General features: G+C 48.1%; 2 protein-coding genes across 4 annotated transcripts; one reads left to right on the top strand and one right to left on the bottom strand.

The window, feature by feature from the left end:
* The first annotated feature begins 8,130 nt into the window (after positions 1–8,130).
* On the top strand, positions 8,131–10,659 carry LOC123121675 (pentatricopeptide repeat-containing protein At5g56310). Of its 2 annotated transcripts, none has more exons than XM_044541689.1 (2): positions 8,131–10,079; positions 10,530–10,659. In XM_044541689.1, the coding sequence occupies exon 1, from the start codon at positions 8,136–8,138 to the stop codon at positions 9,807–9,809; it is 1,674 nt and encodes a 557-aa protein (XP_044397624.1). In that variant the 5' UTR covers positions 8,131–8,135; the 3' UTR covers positions 9,810–10,079; positions 10,530–10,659. The 2 variants fall into 2 exon arrangements, with proteins under 2 accessions (XP_044397624.1, XP_044397623.1); XM_044541688.1 differs by having other exon boundaries at positions 10,527–10,654.
* Positions 10,283–11,894, bottom strand: LOC123121676 (uncharacterized). Of its 2 annotated transcripts, XM_044541691.1 has the most exons (6): positions 11,587–11,894; positions 11,439–11,494; positions 11,272–11,350; positions 11,059–11,197; positions 10,864–10,977; positions 10,283–10,738 (listed from the first exon to the last, which is right to left on the bottom strand). In XM_044541691.1, the coding sequence occupies exons 1-6, from the start codon at positions 11,889–11,891 to the stop codon at positions 10,547–10,549; spliced, it is 885 nt and encodes a 294-aa protein (XP_044397626.1). In that variant the 5' UTR covers positions 11,892–11,894; the 3' UTR covers positions 10,283–10,546. The 2 variants fall into 2 exon arrangements, with proteins under 2 accessions (XP_044397626.1, XP_044397625.1); XM_044541690.1 differs by having other exon boundaries at positions 10,459–10,738; positions 10,864–11,197.
* Positions 11,895–16,217: the final 4,323 nt, after the last annotated feature.

Here is a 16,217-nt window from a genome sequence, read left to right as displayed (position 1 = left end):
GCAGAACCGTCCGCACGCATCTCCAGCCGTTGGCCCCCCAGGGGCGCCTAAAATCGCCGCCTGGGGGTGAGCCGGCGCAAAAAATGGCCCTGGGACGAGTTGGTCCCCAGCCGCCCGGCCTAGGACCGCCCCAGGCGCGTTTAAAAAAAAGGCAAAAATATAGCAAAGTTCGGCGAAGTTCGGCATATATTACATAATAGTCGCGGATTTTTATTACATAATATATCTAATTAAAAAGAAACTGGCTAAACGCGGAGTAGTCGCCGTCGTCGCCGCCATCCTCGCCGCCGTCATCGTCGTCGGGCTTCTCCTCCTTGACGCGGCCGTCCCTGGTAGACCCCTGACCGGCGTCGCCAACGCGAACTGGTGGCGGCGGCGCGTCGTCGTCGTCGCTGTCCTCGATGACGACGACTCCTCCTTCGTCGCGGCCCCGGCGGCGCTGCGCGAATCGCCGCAGGGCGGCGCACTGGCGCTCCCTCGCCATCTTTAGGGAGTCCGCGCGCGCCCATTCCAGGGCCACGTCGTCGTCGAGCTCGACGTTGCCGCCGTGCTCCGTCTTCACCGCGGGGAGGCCCGGCTCCGTCTTCACCGGCGCCAGCCCCGGCTCCGTCTTGGGCTTGACGAAGCGCGGAGGAGCCGACGAGGAGGCGCGCCGGCCGCCCTCGTTGATGACGATGCCGGCGCTGTGAGTGCGCCGGCCGAGCGGCGTCTCCGCCGCGGGCTCAGCCTTGACGCCGAGCAGTGCCGGAGGAGTGCGAGGAAGAGCGCGAGGAGGAGGAAGAAGAGGAGGCGCCGAACCTCTTGGGCAACCATTGCCCGTCGCGTCGGCGGTGAGCTGTGGCCGTGGCTGCCGCCCTCGCCGGGGGGTATGCCAACGGCGGGTCGTTGCCGCCTTCGAGGTACGTCAAAACACCCTCGAGGGTGCGGCCGGGGACACCCCACCACAGGTGGCGTCCCTCGCTGTTCTTCAGGCCGGCCACCACCGGCGCGCCGTTGGTGGACGCCATCCTCTGCTGTTGCCGGCGCTGGAAGTATGCCGTCCACGCCGCTTGGTTGTCGGCGGTGTACTCGGGGAGGGAGAGTTGGGCGTCGGTGAGAGAGGCGCGCACGACCTCGACCTCGTCGGCGAAGTAGGACGGTTTCGCCACGGCGTCGGGCAACGGGGGAATGGGCGCTCCCCCGTTGCTGAGTCTCCACCCCGTCGGCCCGACGCGCATGTCCGGCGACGCCGGGATGTTCGCCTGGAACAGGAGCCAAGACTCCTGTTCGCGGAGCGAGCGACGGCCGAAGCCGTTGGCCGCCGCCTCATCTCCGGGGAATCGATCGGCCATCGGGAGAGGGAGGGAGGGAGAGGGAGGGCTCGACGGCGGCGCTCGGAAGAGGTAGAGCTCGGCGGCTAGGGCTAGGGCTGGTGTGGCCAGAGGCGAGGGAGGCCACCTGCTTATATAGCCGCACCGCGCCCGTGTGTACGCGTGCGAGGGAGGGGAGGCGTCGGCGCGCCGCCCCGTGACGCGCCGCCCGTGAGGAATCAATGATAAGGCTGACCGGCGGCAGCCTTGCCATTGATTCCCCGCGGGAAACCGAGGCATTGGGGGGAAGACGACGCGCGGTGTCGCTGACGCGCCCGGGCCCGCGGCTCTTTCGCGCCAAAACCGCTCGCCCCGGCGCCCCAGCGCGGCGGGTTCGACCTGGGTCCGCCGGCGCTAATTTCGGCCCAGGCCGGCAAAAATCGGGCTCCCGGGGCGCGACTGGGCCGATTTTTCGACACTGGCGTGAAAAAATCGCCTGGGAAGGCCTTTCTGAGGACGCGGCTGAAGATGCTATAAGACGGCACACATTGTAACAGTTTCTTGAGCTGTTGCCCTTGCAGCAGCTCTTGCCCTCTACCACTTGGATTTGTCCCGGGACAAGTCCCAGTATGAGTGCACACATGATCACGCTCTTGAAATGCTTGCTCTCCATGGCTGCCTTCCCTGCTGCGAAAACGCACAGGAACAAGACTCGTATGGCCCCAATTTATAGGAGACGATGCTCCGCATGGGCAGTGATTATTAAGAAGTGATGTGCATAAATGAGCCGTGCTCTGCTGAGAGCCACGTACACGGTTGAGATCGTCTACGTGTGCGATGCGTACCCTACGCGATCATGCGGTGCCCGCTAACTCCTACCTGCCTCGTGCATTAAGTTTTCACGTGCACCCTCTTGTGTTATGGCCGACTACGATGTTTTTAGGTGTATTTTACTTTACTCTTGTGTTTTGGACAGATACGTAGCCACTCGACCCGTTGTCCTCGTCGATGGTACCTCGCCCTCATTAGCTTCCGTGTTCTTTTTCTTTTTTCTTTTTTTAAGGCAAAACTTCCGATCGATTCATCATCAATTATGACAGTACAATGAACACCAAAAATAATAAAATTACATCCAGATCCGTAGACCACCTAGCGACGACTACAAGCACCGAACTAAGCCGAAGGCGCGCCGCCGTCATTGCCCCTCCCTCACAAGAGCCGGACAAAACTTGTTGTAGTAGACAGTCGGAAGATCGTCGTACTAAGTTCCCATAGGACCAGCGCAACAGAACAGCAACCGCCGCCGATAAAGAATAGCATAGATCGGAATGATCCAACCTGAAAACACATGAACATAGACGAACTACGACCAGATCCGAGCAAATCTACCAAGGACAGATCCGCCAGAGGCACACCTCCACACGCCCACCGATGATGCTCCATCGGGACAGGGGCTACACGGGGAGAACCTTATTCCATCTTTAGAGAGCCGTCGCCGTCTCGTCTTCCTTAGCAGGACACAAACCCTAAAACAACGCGAAAAAACAACTGAAAACAGAGCCCTCCCGCAGGCAAGGGCAGAGATCCACTGCAATGCCATGGCCCTAAGGCCACCGCAGACGATGGAGACCGACGTCCGACAACGGCATCGCTGGCAGGAGTTGGGGGAACCCTAGACCTTTTTTGAGGAGGAGGCGGCTGCGTCTCAGCAATTCTATGGCACAAGTTAGCATCTAGGAAAAATTTTCTTCTTCTTCTTCTTCTCTCTTATATGTTCCTCCTGTGCCTTCGTTTACAGTTCATGAGTGTGTGCTGGACATCGGCTAGGCGAGCAGAGCGAGTACTTGTGCTTATTTGATATTTTTTTATTATTTGCGGACCTGTTCGGTAGATGGATTTAGTTTTGCTGTATTTGTAGATCTAGTTAGGATGCATTCTGCGAAGCCGAAGCAATTATATTTTTGGTGATTTTTATTTTATTTTATTTTGAAACTAGCGAAGTGACCCGCTCGATGCGCGGGCTAGAAATACTTTTAACTATTTATTTCTATTTCTAAATATATTGTTGATCTATCAGAACATGATGGGTTTAGTAGTCAACGATTGTAAATTATGTACATATTGTTGAAATATGGAAAAATGCTTGATGTTTTGTAGTGCAAGGAAAATGTTAAAGTACGTATTAATATATATTTTTTGAAAATTGGTTCCTCCTTTATTCAGTCAGCAGAGTAGCATCGTTTACAACAAAGGGAATCCATCTAAGATACTAGGGGAAGAGTACTTAGCTAGCCTTAATACATTGTGTTTAGTTAGTAAAAGGTGCCTGTTTCCCCCGCAAAAAAAGCAAACACATTTTGGAGCATCGATTTTGTTTTTTGTTACATTTTACAGGTTGTTATCTGGTGATGAAATTTTGCAAGCTATCAAAACATTTGTCAAAGTTTCACACACAATTTTGTTTTTGATTTTTTTTTCATTTTGTTTTGATTTTACTGTTCATCCGAGCTCACATGAGCTCGGGACTAGAAAAGCACTTTCGCTTACACGTATTACATGCGTATAATTCAGGTGCCATACATCAGAATTTAAGATCTACAAACAATCATGAAGAAACTATGACACATTATTTGCAATATGCTGTCAGGAGCTTAATGGAGATGCATAATGCAAAAGCATGCCATGCATCCAACTCTTCTTCTCTTCAAATCCCCTTTTCCCTACACTTTGAAAATCCTACAACACAAACTTGAAGAAACATACCACTAAATCAAGATGTTGCAACATTTCAACACTACTACCCTGAACTTTCTCCCTCCAGCCACAGAGTTAGAGAAGTATATATCGGATGTGATATAAAATACCTCTGTACAAACAGTGATCGTTTATGGCATGGGCTGAGCATGATCGTGCCAAGAGTACTCTCGTGCCAACATGGAACTGAAACCTCGGCTATGAATAAAAGCTAGAATCAACGCAATGTGTACATAAATCCACTGTTGTTTTGAAGGACTAAAATCACTAAGACTGGCCATGAGCTTATTATTTTCTTCTCCACTTTGATCTCTTGTGCTCCTTCTTGACATTACGCTTGCTAGTTGTAGCACGTATTAAGAAATACTTTACAAGAAATTTTAGTCTGTTAAAGAAACTGCAAAAGCCCCCACAAAAAAAAGAAAATTGCATAAGCTCAGTGGAATAGTTATAGTTAACACTTCTTTAGGACAATAATAATCCAGAAATACCCTCAAGCAGTTGCAAGTTTTTTCTATCTACTAGTGGGGGACATTGGAGTAGGTTTTGCAGTTGTTTCTGTGTGTTTTTAGAATAAGTTGTTTGTGTTTGTTTGGTTGTCATGTTTTTGTTGCGTTTGTTGTGTTTTCAACATGATCGAGCGGACTTGTTGTACCGATGTCCGAGTGTGCTCATGTACCGGTATTCTCTAGGTTTTCTTCTAATTAACCTTGAAACAACCCGACGGTTTCACAAAAATAGTTAGTCCCGCAGGAAGTTAAAGCCAATACCATCATGCAAACTAATTGAGCAAGACAATAAAAAAGAAGAATTGGGCATGCAAATGATTAGAGTTACTGCAAGACTGCATCGAAACGACGACACTGTAGTGACTACCTCTACACGACCATACGGTCCTGGTAAAACCGATGTGCACTCAATGGGTTTCCTTCGGTCTTGGCAGAACCGATGGACTCATCGCCGATGGCACCTGACGTCCGCAAGCTGCATCGCCAACGTCTGCAACTTTGTCATAGTGCATTTTTGTGTGCCATCGACTTTGTGCGGTTTCATTGTTCACAACCACTACACCATCAGTCATGACTACCTTGACCACGACTACATCATCATGATCGGCTACCTCAACATCGACACACAGGGTTATGTCTATAGCTACTCACCGGCAACAAATCCAGTCAACAGTGTCCATGTCGTCACTAATGTCCATGCCACTCCTGCTACGACTGCAAGAGAAATAGACGAGAGACAAGGAAGGCACCGGGGACGCAGTCACCGCCCTAGGCGCCGACCCGTCAGGTATAGTTGATGATGGCGCAATTGAAAATACGACGAAAGCACAAGACTTCAAATTCAGTTGCAATTCTTTGCTTCACTCTCGCTACGACTGTTGGGGGAAAAATATCAGGTACTCCCACCCTTGGGTGCTCCCGGTCCACCGATGCCGAAAAACATTTTAAAAGTGTTTGAAAAATTCTGAAAAAAAGTTAGCGCAGTCACACAACATCGATGTATCTTGTCACAAAATTTCAAATTAAAATTTGAAACATTGCTCGAGATACAAAAATGACAAATTTGACATCAATGTGATAATGGGCCAAATCTAAAGCCCAACTTATGTTATGTACTATTTACCGTGGAATTTGTCATTTTTGTATCTCGAGCAATGTTTTGAATTTTGATTTGAAATTTTGTGACAAGATGCATCGATGTTGTGTCAATGTGCTGAGTTTTTTTTCCAGAATTGTTCGAATATTGTTAAAATGTTTTTCGGCATCGGTGCATCGGGAGCACCCCAAAGGGTGGGAGTACCTGATATTCTCCCGACTGATGGGGAGTTAGAAGTGTAATTGGGTTTAAATATAGAGATAAGGAGATAGAGATAGAATATGTTTAACCATGTATTATCTTTCTTGTTCCAAGTCTCTCTCCCTTATATCGCACCTCTATATATATCTCATACAAGGGTCAGATCAATACAACACAAATATTAGCATCCTACAATTTCAACACACTACACCCATAGGGAAGAAGGCCAACGAGTGGTTGCCATGGGTGGGGCACACGATACCCACAAGAAGCCTGTGCTGCTCATCTCACGCGGCGATGGCGCTGCTTATGTCTACGACCTCCCGCCGTTCAAGCCAAGAGGTCGGATTCACTGAAACAGTAAGGTTAGAGATAGAGAGGATGCACGAGCTATTTGCATGACGACTTGGGGAATAAGAAGGTCATGGCTTCCAACTCTTGCTTGTGTTGTCCTAAGAAGGAGCCGAAGGTTCAAGTGGATCCTCGGACACTGAGGGTCAAGCATCTAATCAATCATATCGTGTTCTTAATGGATGTAACCAAACGTTGTTTTGTGAAAGCAACTTTTAATCCAAACAAAGAATTGCACTATGAACTTACGTTAATAGAAAAATGAACTAAAACTAATTTTCCTAAAAATTCTCCTAAAACTTATCTTCTGAAAATCTTACACTAATTCTCCTAACCAAACAACCACTAAGCTTAAGCTGCAACACTAATTTTATTTTTGAAAAGAAAGTTGAAACCCTCGGTCTATGCATCAATACGACACACACAATTAATTTTTTTATTAAAATTGATGCTAGGCAACGAGGTTAAAATCGTCACCAAGTTGAGTACAAGATTGAGACGACCATGATAGAACCATTACAAGATCTGAAATTAACACCGATGACAAAATCTACTTCTTACGCAACGCCTCAGAAAGAGATATACGCCCAAACGCCCTCGTCGGCATGTACACCCGAAGATGACAAGGACAAGGATCTTCATCCGAAATCCAACCAGTGAAGACCAACACATCAGCAAGTAAACGATGTTTTCAACAAGGTAAGACGAAAGTTCGTCCCCGTTGAGCCCGACTAATAAAAGCCATCGCAAGGGTTTGTCACCCCGGACACGAAGTAATGTGCTCCAACACCAGAGCGAGGGGGTGTTCCAGTGCTAATCCTGAAGGAAACCAATCTGTTTGGAATATTATATGGCGTTCAAATGTTCCTCTACGTATGAAGCATACGGCTTGGCGTGCGGCAACGGGTGCATTAGTGACTACAACTTGCATGCAATATAGGCACTTGACACAGCGTGGAACTTGTTTACTCTGTGGTATAACCAATGAGGACAGCTACCATGCACGTAGTGTTTGGGAGGGTATGAGGCGTGTTTGGTCTCTCCCCACGATCATCTCTTTGTTAATAGTGGGCAGGAATGGTTGCTTAATTTATTGCTTAACTGCAATGAGGTAGAGAGGGATCGAGTACTAATACTCATCTGGCATATATGGCAATTACGTAATGATCTTACTCATGATAAAAAGTTCCCCCAGTGGATATTACTGTTGACTTTTTAGTGAGCTATATGAATTCTATTTGTGATGCCAAGAAGTTGAGCACTAAGGAAATACTCAAAGGGAAAATGCCGGTTGCTGATTGGGCTTTGCCCGAAGTGAGAATTAATCCTGCTCATAAGCCTTGGCCACCTCCTACTACAGACTCCGTTGCTCTATCAGTTGATGGATCTTTTTCAGTTGATTCTGGCGCCGCAGCCGTAGGGATGATTCTACGGCGACACGATGGATCAGTTATTTTTGCAGCGTACCTGTATGTTTTCAATTGCAATGATGCATTGAAAGTGGAGATACATGCCCTTATGCAAGGGATGGCACTTGCTATACAACACTCCAATTTTCCAGTGATTGTTTAATCCGATTCTAGTGTGGCGTTATCAAGTTTGACAAGAGATGGATTGATTCGTTCTGCCTATGGACATCTCATAGCTGAAATTAAGGCGTTGATGAGGGATAGGGAGTTTATTCTTCAGAAATTAAATAGGGATCAGAATAGAGTTGCTGGCCGCTTGGCAAATTATAGTCGTGTAGAGTGTATCATCGCTGTGTGGATGCATCTAGGACCACCAAGTATCAAGGATCTTTTGCCTCTCGACTGTGACTCTATCCATTTGGAATAAAACTCCTTTTTCATCGGAAAAAAAGCACCAGAGCGAGGGTTTTTCGCTGCAAAACCAGTTGAGCTGCGATCTGCAAACCGCGCGACACATTTTCGCCCCATGGGAAGCAAATCGAAGCTGCGGCAGAAAACCATTCCCGCGGAGAAGCAGGAAACACGCCACGCAGAGGCGGAGCCAAAGCCAACCATGTCTAGCCAAGCCCCTCGTCGTCCTCCTCCTCCTCGCCTCCCACCCAACCTGCCCCCTCACGTCCCCTACTCCCGCGCGCTGCAGCAGCGCCTCTACCTCCTCGCGCAGCACGCCGGCCGCCGCCGCCTCCACCCGGCCGGCGCCACCTCCCTCCGCGCGCTCGACCAGCTCCACGCGCAGCTCCTCCTCAACGGCTTCCACCGCAAGCGCTTCCTCCTCGCCAAGCTCATCTCCCTCGCCGCCGCCGCCGCCGACCTCCCCCGCGCCGAGGCCCTCTTCCTCTCCTCCTCCTCCTCCTCCTCCTCCCCCACCCTCGCCAACCTCCTCCTCCGCGCCGCGGCGGCTTCCCGCGCGCGGCCTCGCCAGCTCCTCTCCCTCTTCTCCCGCCTCGTCGGCCGCCACGGGTTCCGCCCCAACGCCTTCTCCTTCTCCACGCTCTTCGCCGCGCTCTCCGGCGCGGGCGCGGTCGCGGCCCCCCACGGAGGCGCCCTCCACGCGAGCGCGCTCGCCGGCGGGTTCGCGCCGTCCAGCTCGCACGTCATGACCAGCCTCCTTGACATGTACGGCGCGGCCGGGCAGCTCGTGGATGCCAGGAAGGTGTTCGACGAAATGCGGGACAGGACCGCGGCCGCGTGGAACTGCATGCTTTCTGCTTACGTGCGGTGCCGTGAGGTGGATGTGGCTCTGCGTTTCTTCGGTGAGATGCCTGGGAGGGACGCGGTGGCCTGGACGACGGTGATAGCTGGGTGTGCCAGTGCTGGGAGGGCGGCGGAGGCGGTTGATCTGTTCTGGAGCATGAGGAAGGCAAGGGTCAAGGATGACTCGGTGACGATGGTTGCCTTGCTGACGGCGTGTGCGGAGTTGGGGGACCTGCGTCTCGGGCGATGGGTACATGCACGGGTGGACCAGGAAGGCCATTTGCAGCGGACGGTGTCGCTAGACAATGCCCTCATCCATATGTATGTCAAGTGTGGGGCTGTGGAGGATGCGCACCGCATGTTTCTCGGGATGCCGAGGCGGAGTACCATCTCATGGACTACAATGATTTCCGGGCTCGCGGTCCATGGTCGTGCCGAGGAGGCTCTAGAGTTGTTTAACAGGATGGAGGAACGTCCTGATGGCACGACACTGCTCGCTGTGCTGTCTGCGTGCAGCCATTCAGGGAAGGTTGGCGACGGACGGCAATACTTTGAGAGCATGGAAAGAGTTTATGGGATCGCCCCAGAGATACAGCATTATGGATGCATGGTCGACATGCTCTGCCGCAGCAGACGATTGCATGAAGCACTCGAGCTCGCGGAGGCAATGCCATTGCAATCTAATGAGGCCGTGTGGGGTGCACTATTGAGTGGATGCAAGAGGGAAGATAATCTTGAGCTTGCAGCCAAAGTAATTGATAGATTGACTGAGCTACAGCCTGATCGAGCAGCTGGGCACCTTGTGCTCCTGTCAAACATGTATGCGGGTGTTGGTCAGTGGGAGCAGGCTCGGATTGTGAGGGAAAGAGTGGCTGCACTGCATGCCGGGAAGCCTGCTGGAGGGAGCTGGGTTAATCAAAACGAGACCAGCATGTTGGTAGCATGAGCTCAACAAATTGTTTGGTTTCACTCACAAAATTTCACATGAAACATTGGGGCTTTGTGTTCCACATTTAAAATGCAGTAATTATCACAACTGGAGGGAGCACTGCAACGTTGCAACCATCAGGTGTTTGCATTGACGTTTATATTGACACAGTAATAGAAAAAAGTTCAGATCTAGACAAGATAAAATGATCAGTCTGCCACACACTTTCTTTTGACTTCTGGTGCAACTGTAGAATTATGCATCAGTTTCCATCTTCGCTGCGTCAAGGTTAGAACATGATACATTTGACTTGCTATTAATGGTTCTAAACTTCTGTTTGCAGTACTTGCCAGATAATAAGTTAATAACAATGCTAGAAATATGTATGGCTCCGTAAATTATAGTTGTAATGATGAGGTCTTTGAAGCGTAAACTTCTCTGTCCATCTTAATTCATTTTTGTAGGAAAAAGTGTCATGACAGCCCAGCCTGCTGTCACAGTAATAATTAAACACCAATTGAAAATCATAGCAGAACTACATGCACAAGCTTACCTAGTTCGTCTCATTTTCTTTGCTAAATCTTTCTGAGAGATACGAAAGCAGTCTTCTGTTCTCAATTTGAACAATGCTCCTCTATGTAACCTATTCTGTACACTGTTTTTTTATATCGGCAAGTTGATAGTTGCTGAATCTAACTCCTTCTGGATAAACTGAAATCAACTATTCGTTGGTAGCAGCAGGGTTGGTTCCAGTGTCACCCGAGAAGCTTATTGCATGTGCCAATGCCAATAGCAGCAGCAAGATGCCATGCAGCATGGATATAGGGTGTCTCTGGGAAGTAATCGTCGGCAATAAACAGCGCACCTCCCAAAAGAGATGACATCTTGTGCAGGTTATGTACCGTTCTGAGCTCTGGTTCAACTGATGCTCTCTTTGCGAAGGAAACCTGCCATGTAAACAGTTTGATTTATCCAGCAGTTTTCTTTCAACAAAGACTTGCTTAACAAGCGCTGATCATTGAAATGGTTTGTTTTATACAGAACAATCTGCCAGGTCATTAGGATTACTTGCCTCCATCATCCCGGTGTGGACAGCTGAAACCATGAAAGGCTGAAACGGCAGCAGCAATGTTGATGCTGCCATCAGTAGTCCTGGGTTCTCATTCCTGACTGCCCTGGATAAACACTGCATAGAAAGCATATATGTTTGCCATGATGTGCAAATTTCGATAACTGAACAACGTTTCAGTGAGAAAATATGACTCACCAACGTAGTGGTGGCGATCATAGTATAGTCGGCCCATCGCAGGATTTTCCTGATTTCTCCTCTGGAGGAATGATACAGGCCTGAAGCTATTCCTACTCCAACCAGCGAGTTAGCGTAGATGGCAGCGTTCAAGTTCTTCCTGCGGCACCGACTTTTCTTATTAGATACAAACTCAGAAGACAAAGAATCATCCTGTCTCAGATGATGTCTTGCCTTGGTGTATGCAGTCCAAGGATGATGAAGGGCAGAGAGGTGACAACGTTTGCAAAAGTTTCACCAGCATGCTTGTCACCTGTTAAACACAAAACTGTCAGACAAGAGGCATCACTTGGCAAATAAGATATTGCGGCACCGGTTGCTCGGGATGGAAGCTGCCGTACATGTAATGCTACAGTGGATAGGCTTCAAGCATGAGGGCCTTTGCTGCCACAGTCGTCTGCAGTTGTTGCAAACACAGGGTGTCAGATGGCATCTGCTTAGTGGTCTGGTGTTTGTTGAGTGCATTGCTCCTGATTAATGAAAGCTCACCGTATCTGCAGTCTTTGATGTCGTTGCGCGACTGCTCCACCGCCGTTTTGGTGTTCACAAGTTGGCGAATCGGTGAAGGTGGTCCGGACGGCTTCACCTTCGCACTGTGTCTGCGGCGGTCGACGAGCAATCTGTATGCCGTAGAGCCCATCCAAGATGCCTGGGGGGTTTCTACCCCTCTGGACACACATTTTTGCTTTGCCCCTCCTATAGCAGCGGAGGGTCGATTTATACTCCTGAGGCCTGCAGGAGCAGGATGGAGTTAGACATGGATGAACATAGCCGTGGTCAGTTCTTCGATTCATCTGGTGAGCTCTAACAAATTTTCTTCTTTCTTTGGTTGCGGCTGGAAGAAACTAATGCAGTAAGATTGTAGGAAGCGCACCTTAGCTATGCACGGCTGGCTACCCGAGATTGCGGCGGACCTTCTGCCTCTTCTCCGGCGGGCGTTGGTGGCTGGCCCGGCCGGCGACGGCAAGGGGAATAAATAGCGTATGGGTGGGAAGTTCTTGGAAATCCTGGCGCGGCTCGAGAGACGCAAGTCATGTGTGGGGAGCAGAGGATGCCGATTCCAAACGGATCTTCCCTCCGCAGCGCGGCCGTGGGGTTCGTCCCGGTCCGAATATCCTCTCGCCCACGGCGCGGCATCGTCAAAACTTAGATGGAAGACAATTCCATGCAGGCAAAATACTTACGCGGATTCTGAATGGTGCCAACCGAGCGATTAAGACGCAAAACAAAGTAGAAAAAGGACGCAAACAAAGTTGAAAACTTGGGCTGGTGGAACTCCGGAACGTCTTGCGACCGCGCCAGTTTCTGCTGGGCGGAGGCGTGAAAGGTACCACTAAAAACGAAACTTTGGCGAGCCTCCTAGGAGGCTCGGTAATTATTGCATTGAGTGAAATGCATCTACTTTCTCCATCTATATATAAGGCCTAATATATTTTTTGAGGGTCCTTTGACCATAAATTAGAGCAGTAATATATGACATGCGTGTTACACAAAGCATACTGTTAAATTTATATGTGAAAGGAATTTTTAATGATATAATTTTTATATCATACATCTCATATATTGTTAATCTTGTCAATGATCAAATACAACCTCAAAAACCGTATTAAGCCTTATATATACGGTGGAGGGAGTACAACCACCATACTTATTAGTACGCGTGCAGACTCAGGAACATCGACACTGTTGGTCATCAAACTTGCTATGTTACTAATTTATGTTATTATCTTCACAATGGGTAATGTGGTATCATGCAAGTCTTCATTTATTTAGATGTATACTTTTTTGCAATGTGATGTGTTATGTTACGATAACATATTATGTTACCACAAACACCTCTCTCATCATTAACTACATGTCACATAAGCAAACTTTTTTTAGGGTGGGCTATGTTACTAGCTAAGCTACTCCCACTATGACCAGCTGTAACGCCCACGATGCGGCTATATCTCCCACGTGTCGAGGCACGACTTAGAGGCATAACCGCATTGTGGTTTTGTCGCAAGAAGGGTCATCTTTACACAATCCCATGTAATGAACAAGAATGGGATAACGAGAGTTGGCTTACAATCGCCACTTCACACAATACATAAAATAATTCATACATCATCCAAAATCCACACATAGACCGACTGCGGTCAAATCCAAATGAAAAATAAGATAACCCCAAATGCTAGATCCCCGATCGTCCCAACTGGGCTCCACTACTGATCATCAGGAAAAGAAACATAGTAACGACCACGTTCTTCGTCGAACTCCCACTTGAGCTCGGTTGCGTCATCTGCACTGGCATCGTCGGCACCTGCAACTGTTTTGGTAGAATCTGTGAGTCACGAGGACTCAGCAATCTCACACTCGCGAGATCAAGACTATTTAAGCTTGTAGGAAAGGATGGTGTAATGAGGTGGAGCTGCAGCAAACACTAAGCATATATGGTGGCTAACATCCGCAAATGAGAGCGAGAAGAGAAGCAACGCAACGGTCGCGAAGTTAGGAATGATCAATAAGTGATCCTGAAACTACTTACGTTCATGCATAACTCAAACTGTGTTCACTTCCCGGACTCCGCCGAGAAGAGACCATCACGGCTACACACACGGTTGATGTATTTTAATTGGGTCAAGTGACAAGTTCTCTACAACCGGACATTAACAAATTCCCATCTGCCTCATAACCGCGGGCACGGCTTTCGAAAGATAATACCCTGCAGGGGTGTCCCAACTTAGCCCATTATAAGCTCTCACGGTCAACGAAGGATAAACCTTCTCCCTGGAAGACCCGATCAGTCTCGGAATCCCGGTTTACAAGACATTTCGACAATGGTAAAACAAGACCAGCAAGACCACCCGCTGTGCCGACAAATCCCGATAGAAGCTGCACATATCTCGTTCTCAGGGCACACCGGATAAGCTAAGCGTACAGGTACCAACGTAACCCAAGTTGCCAAGGGACGGTCCCGCACGGTGCTCTAGTTTGGACCAACACTCGGAGGAGCACTGGCCCGGGGGTTAAAATAAAGATGACCCTCGGGCTCGCGAAAACCCAAGGGAAAAGGCTTAGGTGGCAAATGGTAAAACCAAGGTTGGGCCTTGCTGGAGGAGTTTTATTCAAGGCGAACTGTCAAGGAGGTCCCATAAATCACCCAACCGCGTAAGGAACGCAATCTCAAGGAACATAATACCGGTATGACGGGAACTAGGGTGGCAAGAGTGGAACAAAACAACAGGCATAAGGCCGAGCCTTCCACCCTTTACCAAATATATAGATGCATTAATTTAAATAAGAGATATTGTGATATTCCAAAATATCCATGTTCCAACATGGAACAAACTTCACCTTCACCTGCAACTAGCAACGCTATAAGAAGGGCTGAGCAAAAGCGGTAACTTAGCCAAACAACGGTTTGCTAGGAAAGGATGGTTAGAGGCTTGACAAGGCAAATATGGGAGGCATGATATAGCAAGTGGTAGGCAGCGCAGCATAGCAAAAAGAACGAACAACTAGCAAAGCAAAGATAGGAATGATTTCGAGGGTATGGTCATCTTGCCTGCAAGGTTCTCAGAGTTGTCGAAAGCTTGATCCTCGTAAGCGTACTCAACAGGTTCCTCGTTCATGAACTCGTCTCCCGGCTCTACCCACAACAAGAACACAAGCGATGGAACCACAATCAATCACGGGAAATGCACAAGCAACATGATGCAAAACATGCATGATATGCGAGATATGATATGCGATGCATATGCGTGCTCCGGAAGAAAAAGAATGAACAAGGCAGTAACTTAGCAAACCAAGGATGCCACTGGAAAGATGAGATGATTTCGGTCGAAATCGATATAAAGATCACCGGAAACGGATGCACGGTTTGCAAATGGCAAGCAAAACAAGAATGACACGAATCTGCGATTAACAGCATGATAGCACTTATAATGCAACAACTAACTATGCCACAGCACTCCAACATAGCAACAAAGCATATGGCAGTAATCTACAGGAGATGCTTGACAAAAGATGAACACTGAGCTACGGCTAGATCACACCACAACAGGTTCAAACAAGCATGGCAAAAGTGCAAAAGATATCAGGTTCACAGACTTAGTGAAATTACTGGACATGGCATAAACAGCATCAGGTAGCAATGTTCAGAGCAATCAAAACACATGCTACAAGAACTTAACATAGCAAAACAAGGCATGGCATGAATCTACTAAATGCATAGAACAAAAGTCCCTTACTGACCATGAGCCAAAAAGGACAAAAGATAAGATGGCACCCATGTAAACATAGCAAGTTTCGTTAACAGGTTCCAGACGGCAGAAAACAGAGCATGGCAGAAACAGCATTATGAAGGCATCTTGGTGAGCTTGATTCACTCATCACAAAGCAATGCATGACAAAACAAGCATATCTACAGCAAGATGGCATGTTTATGAAGCTAACCATGGCAAGATCAAGTACATAGCATGTATGGATCAAGAACAACAACCTTGGCAAAATAGAATATCATGTAACAATCTGCCAGGAATATTTTATAGCAAAAGTAGAGTAAGATTAAGACATGCTATGGCACTCCATAATTGCAAACAAGGGCATGGATGGATAGAGCACAACTATATCTACAAAACATCCTTACTGAACATAACCAAGAGGAGCATGGAACTCTCTGTAGCCACATGGATACATGGCAACAAAATAACAGCAGTCACAGACTTAGTGAAAATCCTAAGTCCCTGAAATCAGAAACATCACGAAGTCTAGTTTGCATGCTCGTGCTAGTCACCACATAGATCACAAAAATACATGGCATACACCTCTATAAGGATGGCATGACATAGATCAAAACACATGTAGAGCTCATACTCATAAGATGCACACATCAATTGCGACAAAAATAACAAATCACCAAGTTCTGATAAGTAACAGCAGTTAACAGCATATAGCATTCTTGCACCCGAGATTTTGGCATCAAGATGGACTCAAATGAGCATGGAACAATGCAACAAAATGAAGAGCATCACGAGACGAACATTTCGATATATCATGGACGCAAAACGGAGCAGTATGCGATGAGATATGATGCAATGAACAAGGCCACATATTGTAAAAATCTTCGGGACTTGGAA

Source organism: Triticum aestivum, chromosome 5D (genome assembly GCF_018294505.1).
Source record: "Triticum aestivum cultivar Chinese Spring chromosome 5D, IWGSC CS RefSeq v2.1, whole genome shotgun sequence".
Classification (NCBI taxonomy): domain Eukaryota; kingdom Viridiplantae; phylum Streptophyta; class Magnoliopsida; order Poales; family Poaceae; genus Triticum; species Triticum aestivum.
Note: the sequence above shows the minus strand (reverse complement) of the source record. Positions and strands in the feature narration are given on the sequence as shown.